An 11093-nucleotide genomic window follows, 5' to 3' on the forward strand; every position below is an offset into this window, starting at 1 on the left:
AAGTAAAAGCTAACACCGTCCGGTTCCGCAGCCAGTGCCTGCTCAGTGTTCTGGTTGCAGACTAAGCGGTCAAACAGGCTAATGTTAGCTGCGATCACCTCATGGAAGTTGCTGTTGATAAATTAACGTGGCTAAAGTCCCAATAGGAAACAGTTGAACTAAAACATCCAACTATAATAGTGCTGTTTTAGCCCATGAACATATGTTATCTATTGCTGGTGTAAACTCTTCACAGTGATGCTAGTTAGCTACTCTGGCTAGCTTTGTGTTAACCTAACCATGTCCCAAGTGAAAAATCATTTAATAAGAAAGATAATGGTTTATATGACAGCTATAGTTTGTAGTTCCAGATTAATACAAATTTTACATACAGATCATAACACACAGCTGATAAAATAAGAGACATTCGTGTAACATTAATCTGTAGAATGTGTATAAAAGGTTGCCTCTGATACACTGTCCAGTTTATTAGGAATACCAGCTAAACTGAGTCTGACTCCGGTCAAAAGCCCTGTAATAAATCCTCCTTCTTGAAGGTTATGGTGTTCAGTTTTTTACTAGATCTGTTTCACAGGTGTTGATTCACCTGTGTGATCATTGTGGAGGTAGTTCTGTTATTCAGCCTCCCCTCATTGATATAAATGTGGTGGATTTTTCAGAAGCTATTGCACTGTTTAAAGAGTACTTTTCTATATGTCTGTAGGCTACATTTGGCTTATACTTTATAAACTGTAAAAAAAAAAAAAAAAAAAAAACTAAACAAAAAACGCTTACTACGTATTGACACAGGTCCCGTGCGTGTGACGTAATGCCGTGACGGACCCGGAAACCCTCCTGCAGCTTGTTGTTGTCGCAGCTCAGCTGATTTTTGTCCTGGACCGTGAAACACAGACTCTCACACGGTAAAGGACGGTACCGGACGGTAACACAGCTGCTTCTTCTCGGTACTTAGTTGTTGTGTTGTCGCCACCATGAACGTGACGCTCGCGGTGAAGCAGTACATCTCTAAGATGGTGGAGAGCAGCGGGCCCGGGATGAAGGTGCTGCTGATGGACAGAGAGACGGTGAGACACCGGGACCAGGACCGTCTGCTCGTCCTGGTTCTGTACAGCCCGTAGACACAGTGAAAATCTAAGTGATATTCACAGTCCTGTTCTGGTCCCAGTCAGACTGCTCTGTTCTGGATGTACAGTATTGACTCAGTGCAAAGTCCTGGTCCGGATGTGTTGTTGTGTGTTGAGTGGTTAATAATGTAGTTTTCTTTGTTTAAATGTCCGCACCGATCACTTTATTAGGAACACCACACTAACATTGGGTAGTTCCTCCTTTGCTTTCAAACAGCCTCAGCTCTTCGTGTTATGGATCCGCTAGATATCGTAACTTTCCTCTGAGACTGTTATCAGCTGCACATTCAGGCTGCCAATCTGCTGTTTAACCACATCCCAAGGTTGTTCTGCTGGATTCAGGTCTGGAGACTGGGGAGGCCACTGAAGTTCACTGAACTTACTGTCATGTTCATTACGCGAGTTTGAGACAAATTTGCATTATCCTGCTGGAAGTAGCCATTGGAAGATGGTAAACTGTGGCAATAAAGGGATTCACATGGTCTGCAACAACACTCAGATAGACTGTGGCATTCAAACCATGATTGATTGGTACTAAGGGACCTGGATAATAATGTTAACATGACTAAGAATCATTACTTTAGCTAGGCAGGACTAGAGTTCAGTATAGCAGGACCTGGTGTAGCTGATGGTCAGTCTTGTGTGAAAGTGTAAAAGCTCAGATTGAAACTTTACGTACAACAATTTCTCTTTCACTTTGGTGGAGAATGAAGTCTAGAGCTGGTGTTGAGGTCTGTAAAAGTTACAAACATCTGGCTCTTGTTGATGTGGTGGAGGTGGACTAGGTTGATGACCTGTGCTTGCTGACTACACTAGGATCTGCGTTTAAATAAACATGAGAGAGCCTCTGTCTTCAATCAGGTCAGGGTTGTATTGCTGATTTACCTGCTGCTGCTGCTGTCAGATAGGTCAAACCAACAGGTGCAATCATGTCCACACAGGATGGTTTCATGTCTCTCTGGATCTGCTGTGTAACTTCTCCAAATCCCCTGATGAGTGAAAAAAGAACGTATGAGACCTCTGAACATGTTTGAGTCGTGTTGACATACACAGATATAGTATTTAACGAGTGTGTGTGTGTGTGTGTGTGTGTGTGTGTGTGTGTGTGTGTGTGTGTGTGTGTGTGTGTGTGTGTGTCACAGACCAGCATAGTGAGTGTGGTGTACACTCAGTCTGAGATCCTGCAGAAGGAGGTTTACCTCTTTGAGCGGATCGACTCTCAGAACAGAGACAGCATGAAACACCTGAAGGCCATCTGCTTCCTCAGACCCACCAAGGTACGAGACCTGATCCCACTGCCTCTGTGTGATGACATTATACATGATGATCGTTATAATCTCCACTGTAGCTGTAACTAAATCTCTAGATTTTGTTTTCTGCAGGAGAACGTAGAACATCTGATCCAAGAGCTGAGGAGACCAAAGTACAGCGTCTACTTCATCTGTAAGTTTCTTTTTGTCAAACCTGGTCATCCTCGTCAGAGGAGACATGTTGATCTGGTTCAGTGTAACTTCACTTTCTGAGGATATCATTATCATTATCATCATTATCATTAGAAACTAGAGAGAAAAGGCTGCAGAACTTCATTCAGAGTCGTCGTGTTTTTAAGCTTTCTTCGGTATCGCAGTGATCCAGTGATAGTTGACTGTACGTCCATGATACACTACAAACAGCAGCTGATCACAGCTGATTCTGTTAATGTTGACATGACACTTGTTGATGGAGCAGAGTTTGGTTTGTGCTGCTCAAAGCGTCACAAGCGTGTTCATAAAACCCAGCAGAGACATGTGTCTCAGGTTAATCCACCTCCAGTCTGACAACACAGGACCAATATCTCCTAATGTTAATGTTTTTTTAATGTTAAATCCTTGTCTGACTGTGTGTGTGTGTGTGTGTGTGTGTGTGTGTGTGTGTGTGTGTGTGTGTGTGTGTGTTTCAGACTTCAGTAATGTCATCAGTAAGAGTGAGATCAAAGCTCTGGCTGAAGCTGATGAACAGGAAGTGGTGGCTGAAGTCCAGGTGAGTCTCAGGTCCTACCTGAGTGAAACAGTCTGAGTGTAACAAATGTGGTTAGATTAGCGCCATGATGTGATCTTAACAACATGTTAATATGATTAATGCTGTTTTAAAAATGTGAATAACTGTAACACTGCAGTTTCATCATTTGGTTTGAGTCTCTTCAGTGAAGGTTAAACTCTGTTGGTTTGTAAGTTCAGTTTCTAACAAAGTCCTCAGCTTCTCCTCAGCAACATTCATAGAGCGACTGGCTAAAGGAGGTGGTGGTGTTAGTTCAGACGTGTCTGTAAACGACTGATCAGGTTTTAACTTCAGAAACTACAGCTGGAAACAATGACATCAGCACCTGAGTTCTAACCTCCTCCTGGGAGTTGTAGTTCTTCTGAGCTCACACAGTAATTACTGTTTGACTTTAACTGATTTTCTTCTTCATTGTTTCACAAAGACTCAGTCTCACTAATGGGACAGTGGGTAGGCAGGAAGTGATGTCATGACTTTGGCTTTTTATAGCAAAGAGTTTAAAGATCAAACAAATGATTGATTGATAATTCAACATCAGTTCATCATTCAGACACAAAGTTTAAGTGTGTGTGTGTGTGTGTGTGTGTGTGTGTGTGTGTGTGTGTGTGTGTGTGTGCCTGCAGGAGTTTTATGGAGATTTCATCGCGGTGAATCCTCACCTGTTCTCTCTCAACTTACATGGAGTGGCCAGGGTAAGAACCCAGACCTTTCTGTGTTTGTTCAGTGTGACTCTGTGTGGACGAGTTCACTGTGTGTGAAACACGGTGAGTGTGTGACAGTGTGGGTTTGTTGTTGTACTCACCTGTCTGAACCCGGAGAGGTCCTCCACGACCTGCAGCAGGTTCATCTCCTCTGCTCGTCCACTCTCACAGTGAAGTCTAACCAGTCCACCACACTCCTCACATCAGAGTAGTCAGACCTCATGTTAGTCCATCAGTCTACAAACATGTTATCACTGGGTCAGTATTGATTATTTATTGTAGGCTGATGAGCAGAGAGTAACTGTGTGTCTCTCCATGTCTCTCAGGGCCGGAGCTGGGAGCCCTCCATGTTGTCTCGCTGCACTCAGGGTCTGACCTCTGTCCTCCTCGCTCTGAAGAAGTGTCCAATGATCCGCTACCAGCTGTCCTCGGACATGTCCAAGCGCCTGGCCGAGAGCGTCAAGGTTTCCATGGCAACAGCACTCTCATCACACATGAATTCAGTGTTTAACAGTGTTTAACTACACTTGAGGGTCAAATATTGTACTGTTTACTGCTCCACATTTATTTAGCAACAGAGAATTTATTTAACAGCTTCAGTCTGTGTCTTGTTTTTCATGCAGAACATGTGATTCATCGTTCAGTGTTCAAATCTTTTCATCAAGTCCTTCTACTTCCTGAAGCCTCATTTGTGACGAGGCAGTAACACACAAGCTCAGATCAGGGTCACGAAGGTTCTGACCTTTTTAAAAGTGACATTCACAAATAAACCAACGTTTCTAAACCTGTAAAATAAATCTGCAGGAGAAATGTGGGTCTACAAATTCAGACTCTGAAATTATTTGTGAACATCAATTTACGAGCTCAAAAGTGCCTAATTGGAGTATTTTGACAGTGTAGTATTGGAATATTTTGACAGTGTAGCACTGTAGTATTTTCACTGTGCAGTAGAGGGAGAGAGTACCTCCTCCTCCGCCTCCCTGCTGTCCACATTAATGTTTCACCCTGTCACCTCCATCACTCTGTCATCAGCAAATCATCACCAAGGAGTACGAGCTGTTTGACTTCAGGAAGACCGAGGTTCCTCCTCTGCTGCTGATCCTCGACCGCAGCGACGATGCCATCACACCTCTGCTCAACCAGGTGACCAATCACGTCGCTCCGCACCACGACATCATCAGGTTTTAAAGTAACGACTTTATTCCCTCCTGTTTTTTACTCAGGGGACGTTTTGTTCTCCTTCTTTGTTGGTGTAAATTGAGTTTCCAACAGGAAGTGACCTCAGACTTTATGTTGTTATGTTTTAAAAGCTGGTGATGTCACATACACTGAGCTACGGAGGCCTGGTGGTGTCACTATGGTTCATGGGCTCATAACGATTATTTTTTATGAATAATATTATTCATTATTATTCATAGGTGAGTTGTTGGAGAGTGGGGGAGTAGGGGGAGGTAGAGCACAGCCTAACCCGGCGGGGGAGAGCTAGCCCAAACAGGCACCTCTCCCTGACTCTACCTCCGCCGCCATTTTCTCCAACTGGTTAGGGGAGTTTGTTTGCTGAATCTGCTGGTGTGTTTTGTCCTAGTTGATAATGTTGTGTGTGGTAGCATAGGCAAGGTAAAGGAGAAAATAGTTGTGGTGTGAGGAGCAGTGATGGCTGGCATTAGGGGAGTGACTCTGGGACGCCAGTGATCACTGTCTAGCCTCCTGGAGGTGTCGTGGGACCAACTAGACGAAACACTGGTGAAAGGAGGTTCCCACCTGATGACCCCAAAGACATGTTAGTTATCACTGCTCATTAGTCTGTGTAGCTGAATTAATAGTTATCATAGGGCTTAGGGAGTTATTCACTGAGTCTGGTCCAGTTTTTTACAGCACAAGCTTCTTGTGTTTATCCTAAATAATGAATAAAATATTATTTTGTAATTACAAAGTTTTTTGCTCTTATGTAACACAGTATGACATCTTTTTTTGTAATTATGAGAGAAAGCTTTCTTTTTCTTGGTGAATGCAGTGATCTTCTGTGTTGTCAATAAAACGTCTCTCTGTTCACGCTGTGTCGTCCCGTCCTGTAGTGGACCTACCAGGCCATGGTCCACGAGCTGCTGGGTCTGAACAACAACAGGATCGACCTGTCCAGGGTCCCGGGGATCAACAAAGACCTGAGAGAAGTGGTCCTGTCTGCGGAGAACGACGAGTTCTACGCCAACGTGAGTCTGAAGACACAAAAACACCAATGACATGACGGATCAGCAGCGTCTCAGATCAGGGAACAGGGACTGGAGCGCACTGAGCAAATACACCAGCATTACTGTGATGAAACGTCAGTATCAAAGGCTGCAGATGGATCAGTGTTTCCAGGCAGGATCAGGATCTGGTCTCAGTTAGGGTCTTCACATTATTCTGGTGGTCACAACACAAAACACTGAACATTATTACTACACAACATCACACATGTGGCCAAAAGTATGTGGACAGTGTGTGAGGGCTCTGGTTTGGTTACAGATGTTGGAAGTGTCCTGTGGACATACTCAGATACAGTATTTAATGTGTGTGTGTGTGTCTGTGCTAGAACCTGTACCTGAACTTTGGAGAGATCGGCACCAACATAAAGAACCTGATGGAGGATTTCCAGAGGAAGAGACCCAAAGGACAACAGAGGCTGGAGTCCATCTCTGACATGAAGGTCTGCACAGCTGAGGGGTCTGAGGGGGTTCTGGTTCAGGTCCACAGATCATCAGATTTAGCAGATTTTTGACATGTTCTCTTCAGAATATTTTAGTTTTATCCAAAAACACTTTACCCTCAGACGCACACAGGCACAGAGCAGGAACTGCTGTAGCAGGGCGGCTGACGTCTCTGGTTGTCCTCTGCAGGCCTTTGTAGACAACTACCCTCAGTTTAAAAAGATGTCGGGCACCGTGTCCAAACACGTGACAGTGGTGGGGGAGCTGTCTCGGCTGGTGTCGGAGCGTCAGCTGATGGAGGTCTCGGAGGTGGAGCAGGAGCTGGCCTGTCAGAACGACCACTCCAATGCCCAGCAGGTAACAGGCTGAATGCACCTGTACAGTTCACTGACCTATAGCAGCATCACAGCTTTATCTTTTCATGAAAAGTATGTAATGAAGACAAAAAGGAAGTCTCTTTTGTCAAACTACATGTGGAAACAACAGCGAGTCAAGTCACTGGTCCAACATACATTTTATTAAAGCTGCATGTAATTCCTGTAGATGTGATCACAGGTGCGCCACCTGCTGGTCATTTCTGCCTAACGCACCTCTGACCAGTGGTGGGGACGTCTCTCTACCGCCCCCTGCAGCCGGCTCCGGGACCTTTTGCCTTTTGTTCTTTCTTCTGAGTCAGAGCCATAGCTCAGCAGCTGACTCCTCAGTGAGACCCTGTCTGTTGTGTTTCCTGTTGTTCAGAGTGTACGTCGTCTGCTGCAGAACCCTCGTCTCTCAGAGCTGGACGCCGTCCGCCTCGTCATGCTGTACGCTCTGAGATACGAGCGACACAGCAGCAGCATCCTGCCGTCATTGATGGACGAGCTGAGCAGGAGAGGAGTGTCTGAACGACACCGCAGGGTAATGATGTCATTAACAATACTCAGCTCTGATTGGACGGTTTGAGCTAAACTAGCCAAACTAACCAGACTAACATGGTTCACCTGACTCACAGCTGTAGACCTGATCAGCCAACGTTAGAACCCGTTACCTGTTTTAAGACCCTGAACGTATCTGAGTCCTGTGGCCTGGACAGAGTCTAAACGTGTCCCCTCTCTCAGATGGTTCAGTCTGTGGTGGAGTATGGAGGGAAGAGAGTCAGAGGAAGTGACCTCATCACGCCGACAGACGCCGTCGCAATCACCAAACAGTTCTTCAAAGGACTCAAGGTACAGACACAAACGCACACACATTATGCCTTAGCAACTACCGTCACCAGGGTAACCACCTCATCCTCCCTAGCAACCACTCAAAACACCCTGACAACCAGTTGTTCCAGCAGTTTTAAGATTTTTTCTTGTTTATTAATTTTTTTTCTCTGTAAGTGTTCAGATTAAATATTTAATATTCAGTAATCAAGTGTGTGTGTGTGTGTGTGTGTGTGTGTGTGTGTGTGTGTGTGTGTGTGTGTGTTTTCAGGGTGTGGAGAACGTGTACACTCAGCATCAGCCTCTGCTTCATGACACTCTGGATCAGCTGATTAAAGGTCGACTCAAAGACAGTCAGTTTCCATACCTGGGAGCCAGCAGCCTCCGAGACAGGTAACATACACCTGAGAGACAGGTAACACACAACTGAGAGACAGGTAACAAGATCAGTGATCAGTGTTGTGATCAATATCAGATAAATTTCTGATCAATGGAGAAAATGACAGGCACATAATTTTTTGACAGGAAATCAGAGAATCAATAGATCAATAAACAGTGGCAATTTTTCAAATTAAAAGCCATAGAATGTCTCACGTTTTATTCATAATTATGAGTAGTCTTACATGTTGAGATGATGCCGAACATGACCTATAGCGTTAAGTTGTGTGTCTGTGTGTGTGTGTGTGTGTGTGTGTGTGTGTGTGTGTGTGTGTGTGTGTGTGTGTTTGTGTGTGTGTGTGTTTGTTTCAGGCCTCAGGACATTATTGTCTTTGTGATTGGTGGAGCCACGTATGAAGAAGCTCTGACTGTTTACAACCTGAACCGCAGCACACCTGGAGTCCGCATCGTCCTGGGAGGAAGCAGTATCCACAACACTAAGAGGTGACACACACACACACACACACACACACACACACACACACACACACACACTTTGTGGATCATCTGATTAATACTTTTGTCTATAAAATGACAGTAAATAGTGAAAAGTGTTAGTTTCCCAGGTCAGAAACCAAAAGTAAAATCCTAAAATATTCACTTTTTTATGATGTGACAGAGAAAAGCATTAAATCTTCATATTTGAGAAGATTGAAACAAAATGAAAAAGACTCAAATGATTAATTGATTATCAGATTAATTTTCTCTCTCTCTCTCTTTCTCTCTCTCTCTCTCTCAGTTTCCTGGAGGAAGTAACGTTGACAACTGGACACGGTGGCGACAGACCACATGGAAGTGGTCGTCATGGCAGCAGACGCTGAACACACATAAACGGACTCCTGACGAGCTCGTTGGATAAAAAAACAACATTCCCAACATTTAGTGTCCATGTTTGTTTTTATTTAAAGACACTCACGTGATGGGTCAGAATATTAGGAACACCTCTGGATCTAACACAGTCCATTACAACACCATCAGTGATAAAACACACAACTGAACGTTAGAGGCTTCAGAACAGGAGACTGTGTCAGACTGTGCAGGTGTACCTAATAAAGTGGACACTGAAAACAGGAAGTGACATCATGGACCCAGTGAACCTGCTCAGTTTAGTTTGTTCGACCAGTGAAATCTGTCTCCACCATTCAGTGACTTGTTGTTTTCTTGTTTGTTGATTGAATGTCCCTTTAAAGTGTCTGTGAATGTTTTAACTTCAAAACACCAATAAATCAGAAACCTGACAGATCAGCATCATGAGGTCATTTAAAGCTGCAGGTCCTGGTCTCTGGGTTTCATCAGCTCAGACTCAAGTCTGACACGTTCCTGCTGGTGTGACACATGCTAACAGGCTAACAGGCTAACACCCCCCCTGCAGCTGGAGGAAACATCTGTCCAGGTGAGTAGAGATGAGGTGCAGATCTCTCAGCCAGGTGGAGAGATTTACCTGCTCAGTCTGAGCAATCCAAACCTCAGGAGGTGGTTTATGACCTCATGTGGACAGTGAGGTCCAGACCAGGTACTGGTTCACCTCTGGTCTGGACGTGGTTCAGACTCTGGTGGAACAGCTGCTGATCATGATGAGTCTGTTAAACACCTTAAACCAGAAACAGGTTTAATTCATTAACTGTTCATTTAATTAACAGTTTAATGGGTCTGAGACGCTGATTTGTCTCATCACAGAACAAACCTGTGGAATAAACTTCACATTAATCCTCATTATTGATTCGTCTACTGATTATTTTTACTAGATCAATCATCTGATCATCAGAGTAAGTCTGTACTGACGTCTGTCCAAACCCAGAATCCTCAGTTCAATATGAGATGAACAAGAAGCTGCAGCCATCAACTGTTCAATAACATGATTCATTCATTATCAGAATAACTGCTGATCCACTATCTGCCAATCAACTAATCAATCAATCCACTCATTGCTGCAGATTCTAATGTTTTATGTTTTAATATTTAGTTTGACAATTTTAATTTGACAATTTTAATTTCTTTCTTTAGTTATATACAGTATAAATATGTTTTTAAACAAATTATTTGTATGAAAGGTGCAAATAAAATATCTTATTGTTGTTAACTTTATCTGGAGCTGGGATAATTATTTGACTAATTGATTGACAGAAAATTAAATAGTAAACATTTTAAAAGTAAATATTTTTGGTAATTGATTAAGTGTTTTTGTTTTTTATCATAAACTTCCTGTTTGTCGGTCATGAGGGTTTGATGTTTGGTCTCATGAACTGCAGATATTCAGGATGTTTAGGTTTTGCACTGGAAATGGTAATGTGAACATTTTATACTGAAAAAACAAAAATATTAATCGATGAATCACTAATGATCAGGCATCATCAGTTGGTGATAAATTCACTGATAAATTGTGTCAGTTTAGATTCTTAAAGCCGCAGTTCACATAAATATACCTGTTTTTTGATGATCTAATGATATTTAATTGACCCTCGTCATCGTCAACATCATCATCATCATCATTCTTTGTCCTACAGGAAATATCTGCAGGATATTTAATCAATGAAATAATCAATAATCAGAAATAACCAATAATCAGACATAACCTTTAATCAGTAATAATTAATAAATAAATAAATAATACACTTGAATGAAATAATTAAACTCGTTTACTTCATTCATTCCAAAACGACAAATCTGTGAATCAGTGAATCACACTTTCTTTGTTTAAAGTGTGTGTGTGTGTGTGTGTGTGTGTGTGTGTGTGTGTGTGTGTGTGTGTGTGTGTGTGTGTGTGTGTGTCACTAGATGGCGCTGTCGGGCTCTTTTTCTTTACCGGAATATAGGCTACAGTGCGCGTCCGCGAGTCAGGGCGCGTTCACGAGCGTTTTGAGAGGGAGCATCTTCCTCCACACACACATCACACACACATACACACTCACACACACACACTCA

The 11093-nt window shown here is 43.2% G+C and overlaps 1 protein-coding gene across 2 annotated transcripts; it reads left to right on the forward strand.

Annotated features, from left to right (window-relative positions):
* The first annotated feature begins 823 nt into the window (after nt 1-823).
* Nucleotides 824-10149, forward strand: vps45 (vacuolar protein sorting 45 homolog). 2 transcript variants are annotated; one of them, XM_022747413.1, is made up of 15 exons: nt 824-1064; nt 2267-2401; nt 2507-2567; nt 3064-3143; nt 3785-3853; nt 4189-4326; nt 4895-5005; nt 5938-6072; nt 6435-6548; nt 6739-6906; nt 7288-7446; nt 7647-7754; nt 8005-8126; nt 8484-8615; nt 8911-10146. In XM_022747413.1, the coding sequence occupies exons 1-15, from the start codon at nt 972-974 to the stop codon at nt 8990-8992; spliced, it is 1707 nt and encodes a 568-aa protein (XP_022603134.1). In that variant the 5' UTR covers nt 824-971; the 3' UTR covers nt 8993-10146. The 2 variants fall into 2 exon arrangements, with proteins under 2 accessions (XP_022603134.1, XP_022603135.1); XM_022747414.1 differs by lacking the exon at nt 6739-6906 and having other exon boundaries at nt 8911-10149.
* The last annotated feature ends 944 nt before the right edge of the window (nt 10150-11093 follow it).

The sequence above is a fragment of the Seriola dumerili genome, unplaced genomic scaffold (genome assembly GCF_002260705.1).
Source record: "Seriola dumerili isolate Sdu_G_001 unplaced genomic scaffold, Sdu_1.0 BDQW01000110.1, whole genome shotgun sequence".
Lineage (NCBI taxonomy): Eukaryota > Metazoa > Chordata > Actinopteri > Carangiformes > Carangidae > Seriola > Seriola dumerili.

What these genes read in the sequence shown, in the direction of transcription:
- vps45 (XM_022747413.1), top strand. Translation starts at nt 972, where the DNA reads ATGAACGTGACGCTCGCGGTGAAGCAGTACATCTCTAAGATGGTGGAG. An exon ending in GCCTGGCCGAGAGCGTCAAG is followed by an intron (nt 4,327 to 4,894) that starts GTTTCCATGGCA and finishes CTCTGTCATCAG; the next exon opens with CAAATCATCACCAAGGAGTA. An exon ending in AGTATCCACAACACTAAGAG is followed by an intron (nt 8,616 to 8,910) that starts GTGACACACACA and finishes TCTCTCTCTCAG; the next exon opens with TTTCCTGGAGGAAGTAACGT.